This window comes from Erythrolamprus reginae, chromosome 2 (genome assembly GCF_031021105.1).
Source record: "Erythrolamprus reginae isolate rEryReg1 chromosome 2, rEryReg1.hap1, whole genome shotgun sequence".
In the NCBI taxonomy this organism is placed as follows: Eukaryota; Metazoa; Chordata; class Lepidosauria; order Squamata; family Dipsadidae; genus Erythrolamprus; species Erythrolamprus reginae.
Genome location: NC_091951.1, coordinates 191,728,384 through 191,747,813, shown reverse-complemented (window position 1 = coordinate 191,747,813; position 19,430 = coordinate 191,728,384). Strand labels below are relative to the sequence as shown.

The window sequence follows — 19,430 nt, the reverse complement described above, 5'->3', positions numbered from 1 at the left end:
CACTATTGATTAAGACTTGTAGTTGAAATATTAAATGATAGCCCAGACACCTAACTATTGCAAGTTTCAAATTTGGACAAGGGACTTCAACCAGATGCAGAGATAATACGAGGCTGCCTTTCAGTCCAAAAGAAACCCACCCTTTCCCACCCCCATCTAAAAAAAACCCCGCCTCCATAGTTACCAAGTTGAAAAAAGTCAGCAATTCAGAGTTTTGGAATTTTGCTTTCTCAATTTTCCCCATCACATGTCAAGACTGGAAATATTGGAACAGGTGATTTTGATTTATCAATATTAAAATGAGTACCGGTATATCAAATTTTTTGGGGGGGGAAACCTATTTCAACCATTTGAAAGGATTAGGTGGTAAAATGTACCCTAAATCTATTGTGGCAAATTGAAATGTCAGTCTATCATTACAGATATTGAACGAAGAGGCTATTCTGCTAATCTCTGTGGAATACAGAACGCACAAAGCCTGTATTGTGGGGTAATGATGAGTTTTCAAACCAGGGAAGTAAACATAGAACCTAAAGGCTATCAAAGTGAGAAAAGCTGTTGCTTTTGGGGGGGGGGGGGCATAGTCATTGCCAATGGCTTCCCAAAAATGTTGAGTCAATTAAGTATTTTAACGTCTCCATTATCATTAGAACAGAACAGGAAAAATGTATCTATGGAAGAGATTAAACAACATACTCTGTAACCTGAATATCGTTACTGAAACTGGCTATATTTTGAGATATTTAACAGATTAGCAGAGTTGGAAGGAATCTTATAGGCCATCTAGTCCAACCACCCACTCAAGCAGAAGACCCTACACCACTTCTGACAGATGGCAGTCCAATCTCTTCTTGAAAGCTTCCAGTGATGAAGCTCCCACAACTTTCAAAGGCAAGCTGTTCCATTGGTTGATTGTTCACACTGTCAGAAAGTTCCTCCTTATTTCCAGGATTCTATTTCTAGGATTCTAGATTGAATCTCTCCTTGATCAGTTTCCATCCATTATTCCTAAATCTGGCCTTCAGGTGCTTTGGAAAATAGCTTTACCTCCTTCTCTCTGTGGCGGCCCTTCAAATATTGGAACACTGTTATCATGTCTCCCTTGGTCTTTCTCTTCACCAGACTAGCCATGCCCAATTCCTGTAATTGTTTATTTGTTTATTTGTCTGTCTGTCTGTCTGTCTGTCTGTCTGTCTATCTATCTATCTATCTATCTATCTATCTATCTATCTATCTATCTATCTATCTATTTATTTTATTGGACTTGTATGCCGCCCCTCTCCGCAGACTCGGGGCGGCTAACAACAGTAATAAAACAGGATATGACAATAATGCAATACTAAAAACAGTTAAAAACCCATTATATAAAAACCAATCATACATACAGACATACCATGCATAAAATTGTAAAGGCCTAGGGGGAAAGTGTATCTCAGTCCCCCCATGCCTGGCGGCAGAAGTGGGTTTTTAGGAGCTTACGAAAGGCAAGGAGGGTGGGGGCAATTCTAATCTCTGGGGGGAGTTGGTTCCAGAGGGCCGGGGCCGCCACAGAGAAGGCTCTTCCCCTGGGTCCCGCCAAGAAGGCTCTTCCCCTGGGTCCCGCCAATCTTCATATGATTGCTCTTCTCTGTACTTTTTCTAGAGTCTCAACTTCTTTTTTATAGTGGTGACCAAAACTGGATGCAGTACTCTAGGTATGGTCTAACTAAGGCTTTATAGAGTGGTATTAATACCTCACTTGATCTTGACTGTATCCCTCTGTTAATTAATGCAATTTAGGATTGCATTGGCTTTTTTGGCTGCTACTGCACCTATGTAGACAACCTTCAAGCCTACTTTACAATAAGCCAGGGAGTTATTTAATATAGACAGTATGGGAAGGAAAGTTGAAGAGTAGTGTTGATCAGTAGTGTCCATTTCAAGATGGCTCGTCCAGAAGAACTTTCATACGTCGAGAGACCTCACTTGAACATGTCTCATTTGATTAGCAACCTATTTCCACTGCTTACTAGCCAATTCTAACTCATATCACTTCTTCATATAGGAACAGATACAAGCTTTGGAGAACAAGGGCCTTCATCATGCTGTCCCTCAACAACTTGAAATTCTTAATTGCATCTTACCAGCTGAAAGGAAGTTGCCATGACTACACGTGAATTTCTTATCTATAGGTTGTTTTGTTCCGCTTGGGTTTCAACAAATTATCCCAAATAACCAGTCCTAAGAATGTTCTGGAAAGCACACGAGACAACCTCCTAAGGCAAGAGTTTTGTGGCTGCTACTAAAAGTAACAGAACCAAAGATCGATTCAGATGTGGGACACAGTGGCCAAAAATAAATTCCTCTATGCATCCCACTGAACTGTGTAGCAGCTACACAAGAATAATAATTAAATTCAACTCCAGATAGGTACAGTTTGGTCTTTAATGCTCATAATTTGCTACTCGGGCCTTGGGCAAATCTTATATTTTATAATCACAACGCAAAAAGCATTTACATCATGCCATGCAGACTGCTCTTATTGAAGTACACCAAAGCAGTCCACACATTTTAACTGCTTGTTTTCCCAAGATAGCAAAAGCAACATCAATAGATGAGTTACATGCTAAAAGTAACCATGGAAAAAGAGTAACACAAGAGAAGAATGAAGAATTCCTTGATCCTGCTTCTATTTACACATTTACTTCAAGAAAGTTGAAAATTACTGCATAAGTTTTGGCATCACAATTTAGGATTTCCAAGTTCTTTTCTCTTATATTCTTAATAAGGGACTTTAGAAAGGGCAATTAGGAGTTGGTCCAATGTATCTTGGACAATGCAAATTCACCCAATGAATATCAGTTTTTAGACTTCACATTTTTCCAAAGGTTTACGTTCTATTCAAGCTTAGGAATCATGGAGATATTATACTTTTAAGAAATTACAAGCAAGGTCTTTTCCTCCCCTCCCCTCCCCCCCCCCCCCCCCAAGTCAGCAGTTTCAAGTCAAACAGATTTAAAACTTTGAAATATTTGGTAAATCTCTTTGGGTACGGTACAAAGAACTCCAATTATACTACTGGCGTTATAATTGATTTTTTTCCCCCTCCCAAAGTCCTTGAACTTTAAATTACAAATCTCAGTTATTCGTTCCATTTGATTTTTATCAATTCATTTATATCCTAATATTTCAACATCTATGAACATCAGTTTTCCCCCCTAATAGCAATACTGTCTGGTGTGTTTTTCAGGTGTTTCTTCTTCTGTATTTTAAAACCCAAGATTTTGACCTCCTGATTTTCTTTTTCACATGTGTGGTGCCAGTAGCCTTTTTAAAAAAAATAAAGGCAAGTTTTCTACAAACGTTTCAATGTATAATTTTTCTAGCAATTTCATGGCATTGGTAATACACTCTGGGCAATTTTACTGCAGCAGCTAATGAGATGATCTACATGTTCATCTTTGATCTTATGTAGTTGGTATTTGCTCTAATTTAAAACATGTCCAATTTTGGCTTTGATGATTCGTAGCCTGTTGTGCTGCCATGATGGTTCTTCTGTACTTTTTCTTTTAAAGAATTCAAGCTTTTAGCTGCAGCCAAGTCAAATATTGATGTGATTTCCCCTTCAATATCACACACACACACACACACAAACACATACATACATACATATGTAGGTCTTGGCGTATTTGGGTCTTTTTCCATGTAAGATTGGTAGAATCTTGGTGATGTTTCGATGAGTTTCCACTCGTCATGTTCAGGCTGCTGCTTTCGGCTTTGTTTGCCCAAGCACAAACCCAAAAGCAACAGCCTGAACATGACGAACCTTGTTGAAATATTACCAAGATTCTACCAATCTTACATGGGAAAAGACCCGAATACACTAAGACCTACATACCTATACCCATGAAAACCTACAAGAAAGTGTGGGTATGCGTCTCTCTCTCTCTCTCTCTGTAGTATGTATGTATGTATGTATGAATGTATGTGTGTGTGTATGTATGTATGTATGTATGTATGTATGTATGTATGTATGTATGATTATGAAGAAATTTAGATTTTCTGGCATTAAGTTAGTTTTTAGTGCTTCGTTTTTGCTATCTTTTTATGATTATTATTTTTTGTTGTTGTTGATCCTTAGGGATTTTTTGTGTGTGTGCTGTTGCTGCTATCTTCAACCTGCACTTGAGTTATTTTACTGAAGTGGCTAAAAGGAGCAACCTGAGACTCAATCTTAGGAAAATAGATGTTACTATTGACATATTCAGCCAGGTAAATGGTACTCATAAAATGAACTTTTTATTGAAAAAATAACATAGGTATGTATTTTGGTGGCTTTGCTCTCGGTTTCATAGTTTGGATGGTGCCTCTTCACTCAGCACTATCAGTAGAGCTCAACTGACCTTTGCCTCTTTGCTTTCGCTAATAAACAGACACTAAACTTCAAAGGTTCTAAACTTATCATCGTACATATTTACTCAAGGTACATTGCAAAGGGTCTGCCACCTTGAGCACCAGATGATCCCAAAACGGAAGGCCTTCTCATAATGGCATCCTGACAAATATAAAGCCCTGAAACCTTCCTTGAGGACTTGGGGTGACACCTGGGTTTCTTAAATATGTTGGAGTAATCTGGATCATTAGCCTCTTAAAGCATGGGCAGATTTTGTAGTGATCTTTCAACTTTTCTAAATGGATGGCTTCCGGTCTAATTTGATATTTACTTTCTACACTTCTCCAATGTGAGTTGCTACAAAGTTTTGGGCTTCTGGACAGCATGTTGATGCTGAAATCTGGATCCCTCCCTGCCACGGCACTTCTATGAGGAACAGGAGTGGTCTGTGAGAGACTTCAAGAATCCCCCTCCCCCAGCCCATTCCTTCACTTATTTGGAGAAAAGAGTTGATGCCTGCTTTTTATAATGCATCTCTGGATTAAAGAAAAAAAATCAATGTTGACTATTATTGTTGTTGCTCTTTTAAAAGCATAACTAAGCTACAGTGAGAGGTAGACTTAACTTTCTCCCTCTTCCTTGCAAAGGTCCTTTTTAAAGAATTGTTCAGCTCAGCTACCCTACTAGCACCCAATGACTACTCCATCCCTTTGGGGGGGGAAAGGTTACACATAGGTATATAACGATTGTTCAATGCTTAATCTCAGGCATCTTCTCCATATACTGGGCAGAGAAAGACTCCAGTCTGAACCATCAATGGATGAATTCCTGTGAGAAGTCTTGAGGTGTACGAATCAATGATCTGCAGCATCCTACACTGAGCCATATGAAATTTGTTTTGGGAGAACAAAAGACGGCTTAAAATTTGACCCTGTGCTTTTACCAATATCAACTTCATCACACGAGGTTAAAGAAAACCAGCTGAATTACAAGATACAAAATTAGATCTTCTAGAACAGGGCTGTCAAAGTCTATTTTTCATTGAGGGCTGCAGCATCAGGGTTGTGTTTGACCTCGAGGGAGGGGGCGTGGCCACCTTCATGTCACTCATGTCAGGGCACTTGTGATGGTCCCAAATAGGTTTCCCAGCCCCATTTTGGCACCGTGGGCCACTCCTTTGCTGTTTCCAGGGCAGCCCCGCAGGCCCAATGTAAGCATCCCGCAGGCTGGATCCAGCCCATAGGCCTTGAGTTTGACACTATAGAGCAGTGGTCCCCAAACTTTTTACACAGGGGGCCAGTTCACTGTCCCTCAGACTGTTGGAGGGCCGGACTATTAAAAAAAACTATGAACAAATCCCTATGCACACTGCACAAACCTTACTTAAAGTAAAAAACAAAATGGGAACAAATACAATATTTAAAATAAAGAAGAAGTAATAAGTAATTAATAATTAAGTAATAAAGTAATTTATACTTCTTTATTAACAAGTAAATTTAAACTTAAATCAACAAACTCCATTTCTCCTTCCTTCCTTCATTCCCTCCCTCCTTCCTCTCCACTTCTCTCTACCCTCTTCCTTTTCTCTCATTTCATTTTCCTCTCCCTCGTTCTTTCCCTCCATCATTTTCTCATTTTTCTCTTTCTCTCTCTCTCTCTCTCCATCTCTCCCTCTTCCTTTCTCTCTCCCTCTTTCTCTTTCTTTCTCTCTCTCTTCTCTCTTTCTCTCACTCACTCTTTCTAACTCTCCCTCTTTGTATCTCTCACACTTTCTCTCTCTCCCCCTCTCTCTATTTCTCCCTTTCTCTCTCTCCCTTTCTATCTCTCCTCTTCATTTCTCTCTCCCTCTCTATTTCTCCCTCTTGTTATATCGATCGGTAAAATCTCGTGTGCTGCCGTGGGCTGGTTAAAAGACCTCAGCGGGCCGTAGTTTGGGGACCGCTGCTCTAGAAGCATCAATACATAGTGGGAGCAGCTGCACAAAGACTGGAGTATTTCTGGGTTTTTCCACCCATTTCCCCATCCTAGTTCTTTGTAGGGCTTCAACCTGAAGCTTACTTATTTGGAAGTCAGCTGCATGGGAAGCAAGAGAATTTACTTCCTGGGTAAATGCTCTCAACCCCCAGCTCCCCACGGTGAAATGTCTCTAAGCCCCCTTTTTCTATCTTATTGTGGGAGAAGAAAAAACAGAAAGTGATGTTGCAAAAGAGATGACAACTCGAAGGACTCGACAAGCAGCCATGCATGGGTGCGAATTTGCTCTGCAAGACAAATGTATGCAAGAAATCACACAGAGGTACCTAAAGATCTGTCGCCTTTTGTGAGAGCTAGAAGAAAAGCCTTCTTTGGCGAGTCTGTTGGTTAACATCAAAGAAAAGCATTGTTATGGAGTTTCAGGATCTTCCAAAAAAAAAAAAAAAAGACTGACGATTAGAAGGAAGCATGCACAAGCTTTACTAACCTGCTTTCATTCAGGAATCCGTTCTGGCCCGACTAACCATCAAGCAGAGCAGCACAATTTGAAACAGAAATGGAAAGAAATCGCATTAGACAATTATTACAATGGGCTAAAATCATGATATAGCTGAACATTCCAGAGGGGCTCCGAAAAGGCCTGTTATAACTTTCTCACGGCTACAACTACCGGCAGAAGATGCTCATTTGACCTTACACAAGCACCAGATTTGTATTAACTTTCATTTTTGCCCCGTTTTTAGCCTGGGTGGCCTTCTGCAGCACTTTGCCAGGCAAAAAAGGGCCTGGGGGAGGAGGGGATGTGCTGCCCCCCAGTGCCCCATTTTGGCCAGCAGGGTGCTGCAGTGTGTCCGTTCTGTCTCCCTTCCCTCAACAGAGAACTACAATGCCACCTGCCCCCACCCCAGAAGAAAATCCAGTTTGATACCCTTGTTTTAGGTCATATTTATGCAGAACATTGAAAATTCAAAATGGTTCACAAACTTTTAAACATCACTGTATTTCAAAACACCCAGATTGCTAGGAAAAAGAGAGATACTTGCATTTCTTAGAAATGGCAGAAACAACTTTCACTTACAAAATCTTAGTCTGCATTATTATCCCTTTTGTTCTCCTTCCCTTTCCTGACACTAATGATTTTCTTGTATTAACATTATAGCAGGCCATTATTGGGAGTACACTGTTCTAACTTCTGACATCTAATGGCTTGCTTCTTGGTATCAGAAAGCAGCTTTCTTGTCTTGTTGGATTTGCTAAGTGGCTCTCTTAGACCTCAATGTTGGATTAGACAAAATTCAGGAGCTTAACTTTATTTTTCTGTTTCTGTGTCTTAAAATCTTGTTGTAAAAAACCTTCACAGTTGTACTGTTTTTGCAATTTCTGATGATTCCTCTTTGTGCCCCAGCAAACATATAATGAATCAGTGTTTGATTAAACACAAATCAACTTATGGCTACATAGAATTTTAAGTACAGTGTTCCCTCGATTTTTGCAGGTTCGAACTTCGCGGAACGTCTATACCACGGTTTTTCGAAAATATTAATTAAAAAATACTTTGCGGTTTTTCCCCCTATACCACGGTTTTTTCCGCCCGATGACATCATATGTCATTGCCAAACTTTTGTCTGCCTTTAAAAAACATTTTTTTAAATAAACTTTAATAAATAAACATGGTGAGTAATAATCTAAATGGTTGCTAAGGGAATGGGAAATTGTAATTTAGGGGTTTAAAGTGTTAAGGGAAGGCTTGGGATACTGTTCATAGCCAAAAATAGTATATTTACTTCCGCATCTCTACTTCGCGGAAATTCAACTTTCGCGGGCAGTCTCGGAACGCATCCCCTGCGAAAATCGAGGGAACACTGTATCTTCTCTTGACCCACCAAAATTTATCCATGCCTACCTCCCGTGCAAATATGCGTTCCCTAACCCTCTGATATTCCTCTTCTCGTTCTTCTATGGATTTGCTCCTTCTTCCATCTTGCAGTGGGATCCTAATCTAATGACAAAGAATTTTGTTCAGTTACAGCCTTGCCCTGTGCCAAACCCAGCAGCAAATCTTATGCATTCAATCAGCAATTACTTGGTGAATTCTTTAAACTGATTGAGAGCAAAACACACTGCCTAGATTTTCCTAGGTAAATTAGTCTGCTTTGAAAATATGTCTAAGTTTTGGCAAGCAATTTTTTAAAGCCCTTTATCACAATATTTGTGACAAACAAAAACTGAAAGAATTATTTTGCTTTCAATCATCATGGTTTGCATCTATAAATCAAGCCCATGCAATCCATGTAACAGGCAGTCTGGCAGGCACAACCTGACCTCACCTTCTCATTAGAACACATCTAAATTTAAGTATCCTGTAAAACTGCAATTTGTTAGAAGGAATACCAATTTAGCATGTTCCCTTCTTTGTTCTCTAGTTTACAAGAATCAAAATAATCTCACAGGAAAAAAATATGCTCTTAACTTTCAGGTTCAACAATTGAAGCTACACCTTACTGTTCTTTAATTTAATGAAAATATAAGACCATATAAAAAGCCCCACAGGATCAAATCCACTGCCCATCTATTCCAGCATTCTTTGTCACCAATGGCCAATTAGATACATTCTGGAAGCTCAGACATAGATTGTATGGATTTTTCACTCCTACTCCCTTGATCTTAGTTATTTCAGTGGATTATTTGCAAATGATATTTAACTGATATTGCTTGTGATTTCAGAAGTAATAAAAGAATGATCACTGATAGCCTCATGAGCCAAGTGTTTGTCCAGTTCCTTTAAACTGATAAGCTATAATTCATCTCCAGTGCCCCAAATTTTCATGAATGACTATGAGGTATAAAAGGCCACTTTTCTTCTATTTGTTCGGTTGAAATCTCTTGACATTTAGCCTAAAAGGTTGGTCCCAATTTCTAACACAGTGAAGAAAAATAATGAATACAAACTTTGGGTACTGTAATTAATGCTTTGCATGTTGAGTTGAATTCTTTTATTTTACAATCCATTCCAGCTCTTATTGGAACTCCCCATACATCCTTTCAAAAAAATACAATTCTATGATTCTCCTATCTGAAAACTAAATCCACCGTTCTTCCTGCGATTTCTTAAATTCCCAGTCAATATATCCAAATGTGTATCATGTTACTACAAATTACAAGTTGTTGTCCCATTGCTGCATCAGATTAGAAAGGAAGGCTACCTTCCATAAGATTCTGACTTAACAACATAGAAACATAGAAGTCTGACGGCAAAAAAAGACCTCATGGTCCATCTAGTCTGCCCTGATACTATTTTCTGTATTTTATCTTAAAATATCTTGTAAGAACTTGACCAAATAAATAAACATTGCAAAGAAGCAGGTTTTTTTTAAAAAAACACCCAATGATGAAAGCCAATAAAAGTGATAGCTGTGCCTCGTAATTGTAGAACACAATCAGGTTAAAAGTTATATATGGCCTCTCTTACCTGATTATCATCTCTATCCATGCTGGTATCATCTCGTTTGAGGATAAATCTCTGCGGAAAATCACTGTTCTTCTCATCTTTGATGTGTTCAGAGAACCTCTGCTCGGGGCTGCGGAGAAGACCCAAGCCAATTTTTAGCATATGAGATGGTGAAGCAGTTAGGATGCAAAAGAAGTACACGACTTATTCATGTGCCCTACACCCCAATGCACCTATGAGGAGATACTAAGTCAGTGATGGCGAACCTTTGCTCAGATGCGAGCGGCATGGCAGTGTGCACATAATGCAATGCCCTCCCCGCACATGTCATAGGTTTGCCATCACAGTACAAGGTCACAACTGGCATATGCCAGATTTCTGCCAAACTCTCTATTCCTTTAGAAAGAGGCTTTCCTTTAGATCTGGGCGTCCCCAACCGGTTTCTGGCACTGATCCACAGCATGCCAGAAACCAGTCCGCGGAAATAAGCAAAATCCCATCCATGTAGTGTAGGCAGCTCACAAAACTGTGCCCCTCCCCTCTGGCCCACGGAAAAATCTCTCTCTATGGAACTGGTCCCTGGTGCCCAAAAGGTTTGGGGCCACTGCTTTAGACCACTTTGGGGCTATTCTTAATATTGGCATACATATGCTATAAAAATCAGCTGAAAATTTATCTAGCCAACGCTTTATATTTGCAGCAGAATTGCATCCAGATTTACCCAGCTTTTGCCCAATAAGAAGCTCATATCAGCTCATACCAGCAGGTACTTCACATGGCAGTTTTAAAACTATACCTAACATTAATGCCAACACAACACAAAACCGCTCTAGGAAACTCCAACACACCCTGTAGAAAGCAAGAGAGGGAAATGATCTCCTGTTTCCTGCTAGAGGAAGGAGGAAAATAGAGAAGAAAACCATAACATTTTAGGTGCTTTTCTTCCTGCAATGGGAAAAGAATGATAGGGAAAAGGTTTTGTGACCGGGAAAGGAGTGATATGTCTTTCTGGACATATGGGTTGTGTCTGATAGAAGTTTTCAATAACTGGATGGCAACATGCTGCATGTCAACATTTTAGGATAGCAATAGCACTTAGACTTATACAGTGATCCCCCGGGTATTGCGCTCCCGATGATTGCAAAACGGCTATATGGCGATTTTTGAACCCGGAAGTAAAAACACCATCTGCGCATGTGCGCCCTTTTTTTCTATGGCCACGCATGCGTAGATGGCGCCGGGCAGATCAGCTGCTGGGCGGCTTCCCTGGGTCTTCCCCCGTTCGCCGCTCGCCCGCCCTTCGCCCGGCCACCCGCCCTTCGCCCGGCTCGCCCGCCGTTCGCCCGGCCACCCGCCGTTCGCCCGCCGTTCGCCCGGCCACCCGCCGTTCGCTCGCTGCTCGCCCGGCCACCCGGGTTCGTTTGGCTTCGGGACATGCCGGCGGCGACGTTTTAAAACAGCCGCGCGGTTTACCAACTGAGTCCCGAAGTCAAAGGCGAACGTGGGCGTGGGCGGCGGGGAAACCCCAATCTTCGGCTCCTCGCTGCTGGGAAGTAAAAACACCATCTGCGCATGCGCAGATGGTGTTTTTACTTCCGCAGCGCTACTTCGCGAAAACCCGCTCGTTGCGGGGGGTCCTGGAACGGAACCCTCGCAATGATCGGGGGATCACTGTATATCACTTCACAGCTCTCTCTAAGCAGCTTATAGTGACAGTATATGACCCTCAACAATCTGGGTCCTCATTTTATCAACCTCGAAATGATGGAAAGCTAAACCACTGAGCCACCACAGATAAGGGCAATCATCAAGGGGCTGTCATAAAGAGCTTTGATTGACATATTCCATTTCTGTCATTAATCAATTAGTCAACGCAATGGGAAGGAAAGACATAAATAATCTCAAGGTTGCTGCAAGCTGTCTACAAGAAGAAGCAATAAAATATGGTATCTTATAACTTTATAATTCTGGGATTAGCTACTTAGAAAGAGCTCGGCTATTCTGGAAAGCAACAGAAATGTTAAAAGGACTAAAAACGTAATTTATTTCCCAGTTACCCCCTTCCTAGCTGAAATGCATTCTTGCCTCTTACATTCTTGTGTTGCCAGTCTTGTTGATAATGACAGCTTTCCCCGTTTGGTCTACGTTGTGGTCCATGCCAAAATAGGCAGCCACCCGGTGTAGAAGCATTCTGTGGTATGAGGTCATCTGAGGAAACTTCTTGAACTGATTGCTGACCACAGCAAGGACAAAGACAATAGAACAAATAAATAAAAGCCATGAAATATTACGCTCATTCATCTCAGAATTACTTATACTGAAGTCCTTTACTAAAGCAAAGGGTCCGTGAAACAATCCTGACTTTAAAAAGCTGCCAAACTACTATATTTTTCAGAGTATAAGACACACCTTAGTTTTGGGGGAGGAAAATAGAGGGGGGGGGGATCTGCCTACCAGGTATTCATCTGGCTAGCATCCTTAGTCTGGTGAGCTGCAGCACATTATTTTATCCCCTGGTTAGGGCTGAAAAAAAATCTTATTCAGAGCGAGTAGCAATGAAAAAAAGCCTGAAAAGACTTAGAGCTGGGGGAAAAACTTCTTCAGAGACAGTAGCATTCAAAAAGCCTGGGAAGATTGTTAGCACCTTGTTATGGCTGGGAAAAAATCTTCTTTGGCGGCAATTAGAAATGAAAATAAATCTGCAAGCTGGTAAGAGCTGGGAAAGATAGCGTCTTGTTAAGGCTGGGGGGGGGGGGAGCTTCGAAAAAGCTACATTGAGAGTATAAGACGCACCCAAATGTTTGGCCTCTTATACTCTGAAAAATACAGTATGTACATAATGAAAAATGCAAACTCCCAATTGGCCTGCCATTACATGAAATGCCCTAGGCTAGGGGGTAGGCAAAGATGGCTCATCCCATCTATTGATGCCTGTCCTCCTAAATTTACTGTCTTCTATAACTCCAGTTGGGACTGCAAAGCCCAGTGTTTTCCTCTTTTGATCATTCTTGATTTGTAATTATAACACAACTGCAGGGTGACAGATGGGACCAGAACAAATAAATATTTGTTTCCATATGAATAATGCTCAACTAGATCTTCCTGAAAACATGGGCAACCTTGGTCATTGGCTCAATGTTAGTTGGTGAGATGATTTATCAGAGACTCAGCAAATTTAACCCTAACAAGCTAAACAACTGTAGAAAGCATCCATTAGTACCAATGTGGGCAACTGAAACCATCCCGAGCAACTCGGTAGTATTGCCGTACTGATACAATATTGAATTTTTATTTAAAATCATTGGCAATCCAGAAAAATCTTCTCATCTCTACTAGTAGTTCATTCAGTACACTTGGGAGTAATGTGGACTCTTCTAGGATGGGCACTAAAGCAATTCTTCCCATAGATTTAGGCAATGAATGGCTTGCACAACCAATCCATTTCAAGTCATGTGTACTGGCTCTAGGAATAATGACTTAAATATTGATATATAACAATGTTAATATACCTAAGTAGTAAGCTGCCCAATGTCATTTGGCAACAGCTGACCTATAAATACTGAGGGAAATAAATCTTCTAAAACATGAACCATATCATAGCTCTTGGTTAAATCTTGGTATATTCTGCTCCAAACAAGCAGCTGTCAGGATAGGATAGTTGAATATATGAGTTACTTCATTTTATGATCAGAATAGTTCTAGAATTAGTTTGGGCCAATTACGAGGACGTAGTAACAGTAACCTCTGATAATCAAAGCTGAAAATCTCTCCAGTCAGAACTGTTCATATTACAGTACTTTTAGTGAGCTGAATTAGTGATTTTCAGCTAATCCTAAGAAGTTGGCTGGGCATTACATGCTTACATTACATATATGATATATAGGCATGCACACGCGCTCACACACACACACACACTGATTATAGGCCACTGAGGCTTAGCAGACATGTTTATTATAGACTCTAAGGTAGCTTTATTGTAAAGGGTTGGAGAGTTCTTTGACAAATAAATGAATAGCTGCACAGTCCATTTAAGATGTTTCTGGCATGGGAGAAGATAATGATAAGCCGACTTTGTTTTTATATCAGCTTTTTATTATGCTGAATTCAGAGAAAACTCTACGAGCTCCAATTTATGAAGAGATGTTCACAGGCGTAACAATACAGAAGGCTGTGAGAAAAAAGGCAAAAATGCTGCCCATAAAAAGGAGATGGCTTTTGACTGCACAGTTGTACTGCCCTCTTGACTTGGTGGACACCCCCCCAAGGGAGGCCCCGAATTTTTGTGCAGCAGCAACAGCAGTTTGTGCATTCCATTATGACAAGTAGTGGGTTCGAAAACCCTTTATTACTGGTTTGTACACGCACCTGTGCACGATGTTACTGCGCATGTGCAGAAGCATCCTGGGTGGGTGGGTGGAGCCTCCTGCCGCTAGCACTACTGGTTCTTAGAACCGGGAGCAACCCACTACTGATTATGACTGGAAGACCCAAGCTGAAATTCCCATTCTAATGCCTTCTGAATGATCGAGAAGAATTCCAAAGATAAAACTGGGGTGGAGAGAAGAATCTTGAAACCTATCCTAGGCTGCTTGGGGAAAGAAAAAATGAAACTATATAGAGCGCTGGTGAGACCACATTTGGAATACTGTGTTTAGTTCTGGAGACCTCGCCTACAAAAAGATATTGACAAAATTGAACGGGTCCACAGACGGGCTACAAGAATGGTGGGAGGTCTTAAGCATAAAACGTATCAGGAAAGACTTAATGAACTCAATCTGTATAGTCTTGAGGACAGAAGGGAAAGGGGGACATGATCGAAACATTTAAATATGTTAAAGGGTTAAATAAGGTCCAGGAGGGAAGTGTTTTTAATAGGAAAGTGAACACAAGAACAAGGGGAGTTAGTTCTTGGGGAAAGTTAGTTGGGGGAAAGATCAAAAGCAACGTGAGAAAATATTATTTTACTGAAAGAGTAGTAGATCCTTCGAACAAACTTCCAGCAGATGTGGTAGATAAATCCACAGTAACTGAATTTAAACATGCCTGGTATAAACATATATCCATCCTAAGATAAAATACAGAAAATAGTATAAGGGCAGACTAGATGGACCATGAGGTCTTTTTCTGCCGTCAGACTTCTATGTTTCTAAATGCAATGTACCAAAATGGCTTTGTGGGTTGTGGTTGGTTTTGGGGTTTTTGTTTTGTTGGGGGGGAAAGGGCGGGGGGGGGGGGCTGCTGGTTCTATTAGGAAGCAAGAGAATACTATAGCTGGGGATAACATCTGTGACATTAAGAGGCATTTTTCTGAATCCAGACGAAGCATTTAAAGAGTTCTTTGTAAAAATAACTAAAGGCAGGATGCATACAAACAAACAAACAAATGGAGGAAATAGAAACTCCACAGCTTCTCTATATCAGTCCCAAATAAAACAAAACAGAAAAACCTAACTGGCTCCCACTTGCAAATATATTAACACTTAACCTGTTGGGGAAAAGAGGAGCACTTGCTCTTTCTACAAATGGATTGTTTCCATCTCAAGACAAGAAAGCTTGCGGTCTCCACAATTACCCTTACTCATAAATCAACCCGCCTTACTTACTTGTTATCATTAATAAATTCCAGGATCTCCTGTTCTAATTTTAGCAGCATCATCCTATCCCTGTTAAAAGAAAGGGAGAAATAAAGCAAAACATTGAGTGCAGAGAAAGAAAAGTCTCTTGGCAAAATCTGTAGATTTATGTCCTCCCCTTTTTCTAATATTAAGCTAAAAGCTCAAGGTGACTCAACCACAAAGGCACCGTTACCTGTTCTGCATTGACAAATGCAAAACAGATGTAGCAAGTTAAAAGCAGGGTATTGGGGTTTTTTTTTAATTCAGGCAAAATTCATCTCTGTACAGAGATGCAAAGCATTACAACCCATGGGCTCTCATACAATTTATATTATTAAAGAGGAGCAGTATTCTCAAAAAATACGAGCCGGGGTGGCGCAGCAGGTAGAGTGCTGTACTGCAGGCCACTGAAGCTGACTGTAGATCTGCAGGTCAGCAGTTCAAATTTCATCCCCTGCTCAAGGTTGACTCAGCCTTCCATCCTTCCGAGGTGGGTAAGATGAGGACCCGGATTGTGGGGGCAATATGCTGGCTCTGTTAAAAAGTGCTATTGCTAGCATGTTGTAAGCCGCCCTGAGTCTAAGGAGAAGGGCGGCATAAAAATTAAAAAAATAAATAAATAAATAAATAAAATAAAATAATAAAATAAAATAATAAAATATAAAATAATAAAATAAATAATAATAATAAAATAAAATAAATAAATAGCTAACATGAAGCATTCAGTTTTTATTAAAACAGAAGCAGAGTAGAGGAACTATTTAAAGGAGGATTTTTAGAATTATCGCTATTCTTTGTATTCTGATTTCCATTAGTGGTAATTTGGTAATGGCAAAGAAGATACTGATGAAGTTGTAGATCAATCAGCAGTAGCCTATGAACTATTACAGTGATCCCCCGTTTATTGCGTCCCCAACCATTGCGAACAGGGTACTTCGCTATTTTTCAACCCGGAAGTCAAAATACCATCTACGCATGCGTGCCCGTTTTTTCTATGGGCACGCATGCGTAGATGGCAACCGGCTTCCCTGGGTCTTCCCCCTCTTGCTGGCGTCAGCGAGGAGTTTCCCCACCGCCCACGCAAACTCCTCGCTGCCGCCCGCCCTTCGCCCGCCCACGCGGTTCATTCTCGCCGCTTTCGAGCTGAGTCCTGAAGCGAATTCGCTCCAGGACTCAGCTCGAAAGCGCGGAGAGCCAGCGTGCACAAGCCGTTCGCTAGCGCTGGCTATCGGCGCTTTTGAGCTGAGTCCGGAAGAGAATTCGCTCCCGGACTCAGCTCGAAAGCGCCGCTAGCCAGCGCGGAGGAGCCGTTCGCTAGCGCTGGCTCTCGGCGCTTTTGAGCTGAGTCCGGAAGAGAATTCGCTCCCGGACTCAGCTCGAAAGCGCCGATAGCCAGCGCGGAGGAGCCGAAGATTGGGGGCGGCGCGGCTATTTTAAAATGTCGCCGCCGGCATGGGGGGCTTGCCAGCACCCCCCGGACCCCCAACCCGGGTTTGGGGGGCTGCTAGGAAGCCCCCCATGCCGGCGGCAAACAGCCGCGCCGCCCCCAATCTTCGGTTCCTCGCTAGCGCTGTGGGAGTAAAAACACCATCTGCACATGCGCAGATGGTGTTTTTACTTCCGCAGCGCTACTTCGCGAAAACCCGCTCGTTGCGGGGGGTCCTGGAACGGAACCCTCGCAACGAGCGGGGGATCACTGTATTATGATTCTTTGGAGCACTTGTTACCCAGAACCTGCGCATTAGCCAAAGCCAAATCAAAGTCCAGATCTCACTGTTGCCTTGTCAAGCTCAAGACTTTCTAGAGCAAGATAAGCATAGAAGGTCTTAGGAGAAGCAAGACCAGATAAACTGAAAAGATACTCGAAATTATATGTAATTCATGTTTATGATACTTACATCATTCCATAATTTCAAGAGGGCATAGAAGGCTGCTTAGCTGCTCTATCCTACCCTTAGCAGACACATACCAACATAAACATGTTAGATTTTTGGCAGCTAACACTACCCTATATTATATATGTGCCTCTCATTTTTAATTCTGCATGCAGTTGTAGGATCCACAACATGACCACTCTTGGAACCTTACCTTGGATTTTTCTTCAGTGTATTTACTAAAAATTCATGCAAATCTATTCCAGTGGAGTCTGTGTATTCCTGGCTGGAATCTATAACAGATAATAGAAGCAGAGTCAAGAAATGACCTACTTACAGAAGAGAAAAAAAGGAAAAAAAAGAAGGGGAGGGAGGGAGGGAGGGAGGGAGGGAGGGAGGGAGGGAGGGAGGGAGGGAGGAAGGAAGGAAGGAAGGAAGGAAGGAAGGAAGGAAGGAAGGAAGGAAGGAAGGAAGGAAGGAAGGAAGGAAGGAAGGAAGGAAGGAAGGAAGGATCTGGCATTCAAGCACCTCAATTTCATGCAGGTGCTGGAATGGACAAAACTTCAGTACAGTCTTTTCCATCCATTGGGATACTCAAATGTTGCACTATAATTCACTTTGTGCCAAAATACTGCTCAGAATAAGAGTAAACAATAGGAGCAATAGTACACCTGAAGTAAAGTCATAGTTGGAAAGACTATGAGGCATTTTCTGACAAATATTGTATACACTTCAATGCACACTCCAAACTTCTCCCCTTAAATTCAACTTTAAACCTTTAGGCTAAATTGGAGGGTGAAATTACTTTTATAATGTTTCAATGCGAGTATTTTCTTTATTATCTATTTCACTGCAATAGAAAGGGCTTCCACCTTGTCTAGCTTCTAAAAAGTTGAATACAATGATCTCTCGGTTAGCGCGGGGGTTACGTTCCAAGACCTCCCGCGCTAACCGATTTCCGTGTTATACTGGATGCGGAAGTAAAAACCACCATCTGCGCATGTGCGCCATTTTTTTCATGGCCGCACATGCGCAGATGGTGGAGTTTGCGTGTGGGCGGCGGGGAAGACCAAGGGAAGGTTCCTTCAGCCGCCCAACAGCTGATCTGCTCCGCAGCGCGGAAGCAGCGAGGAGCCGAAGATGGGGTAAAGGCAAAGGGGAAACCCCATCTTCGGCTCCTCGCTGCTGCAGCGCTGCGGAGCGGATCAGGTGTTGGGCGGCTGAAGGAACCTTCCCTTGGTCTTCCCGCCGCCCAGGCAAAGGGGAAACCCCAAGACCGCTTGCCGCTTGCCGCTTTGCAGCTTGGAGCCTTGCTTCGCCTCCTTCGCTGCAATAGGCAAGCGGCAAGCGATCTTGAGAAAGAGAGAGAAAGGAGGGCGACTTGCCAGTCCACGCCCCCCTGGATGAACAGCCTCGCATGGCCCCAGCGCCGGGCTCCGCTGTTGCCTCCGCCCCCATTCGGCTCTGCAGCTGAGAGGCCTTCCCGGCAGAGCCCTCCCCAACAGCTCCCGCCGCCAGCGCAAAAAAGAAAAGAAAAAAAAATCCCCAAAAGAGGCAGGCACAAAGCGGGGGCACAAGGGGAGCTGCCCGGCAGAGGTTGCTTTTTTTCTTCTCGTGGGCAAGTGGAGGGGGGGAGAGAGAAGGGAGGAAGAGAGTGTGAGAGAGGAAGAAAGAGACAGAGAAGTGACTCTTGGTGATGACGTATGACATCATCGGGTGGGAAAAACCGTGGTATAGCAAAAAAACCGTGGAGTATTTTTTAATTAATATTTTTTGAAAAACCGCGTTGCAGCGTTTCGCACTAATCGAGACCGTGCTAATCGAGGGATCACTGTATATAAATCCAGACTACAGGAAAACAAGGAAGGGCCTATCTGATCAAAGCATGTTGTGATACATTTTGTTATAAGGTATCAGACTCTATCAACGTAATCAATTAATTTAAGTATTTCTTAAGAAGGTGAGGTTGATCACCATAATCATGACTACAAAATGACAGAGACCAGAAATAGACTGATCTTGTTTTTTCTAGAGTGCAAATTTATCAAACCTCAGTGTTTGATCTTCAAGCCTCCTATTAACAAAGATTAACCCCAATCCATCAGAAGAAGTTGTGGGGAACAAACCCTCACATACCATGGTTTTGT

At 41.9% G+C, this 19,430-nt stretch overlaps 1 protein-coding gene across 21 annotated transcripts in view; it reads right to left on the bottom strand.

Moving 5' to 3' along the window:
* The window catches only part of R3HDM2 (R3H domain containing 2), a 246,597-nt gene that overhangs the window by 70,469 nt on the left and 156,698 nt on the right, over nucleotides 1–19,430 (bottom strand). For 11 of the 21 annotated variants that reach the window (XM_070740945.1, XM_070740946.1, XM_070740944.1 and 8 more), the window contains 7 exons: nucleotides 17,498–17,576; nucleotides 15,398–15,457; nucleotides 11,887–12,027; nucleotides 9,816–9,924; nucleotides 8,250–8,345; nucleotides 6,834–6,865; nucleotides 6,673–6,726 (listed from right to left, as the gene is read on the bottom strand). In XM_070740945.1, the coding sequence (XP_070597046.1) occupies nucleotides 6,673–6,726; nucleotides 6,834–6,865; nucleotides 8,250–8,345; nucleotides 9,816–9,924; nucleotides 11,887–12,027; nucleotides 15,398–15,457; nucleotides 17,498–17,576 (571 nt within the window). The remainder of the gene's footprint in view (nucleotides 1–6,672; nucleotides 6,727–6,833; nucleotides 6,866–8,249; nucleotides 8,346–9,815; nucleotides 9,925–11,886; nucleotides 12,028–15,397; nucleotides 15,458–17,497; nucleotides 17,577–19,430) is intronic. The other 10 variants (XM_070740959.1, XM_070740953.1, XM_070740958.1 and 7 more) reach the window with 1 other exon arrangement.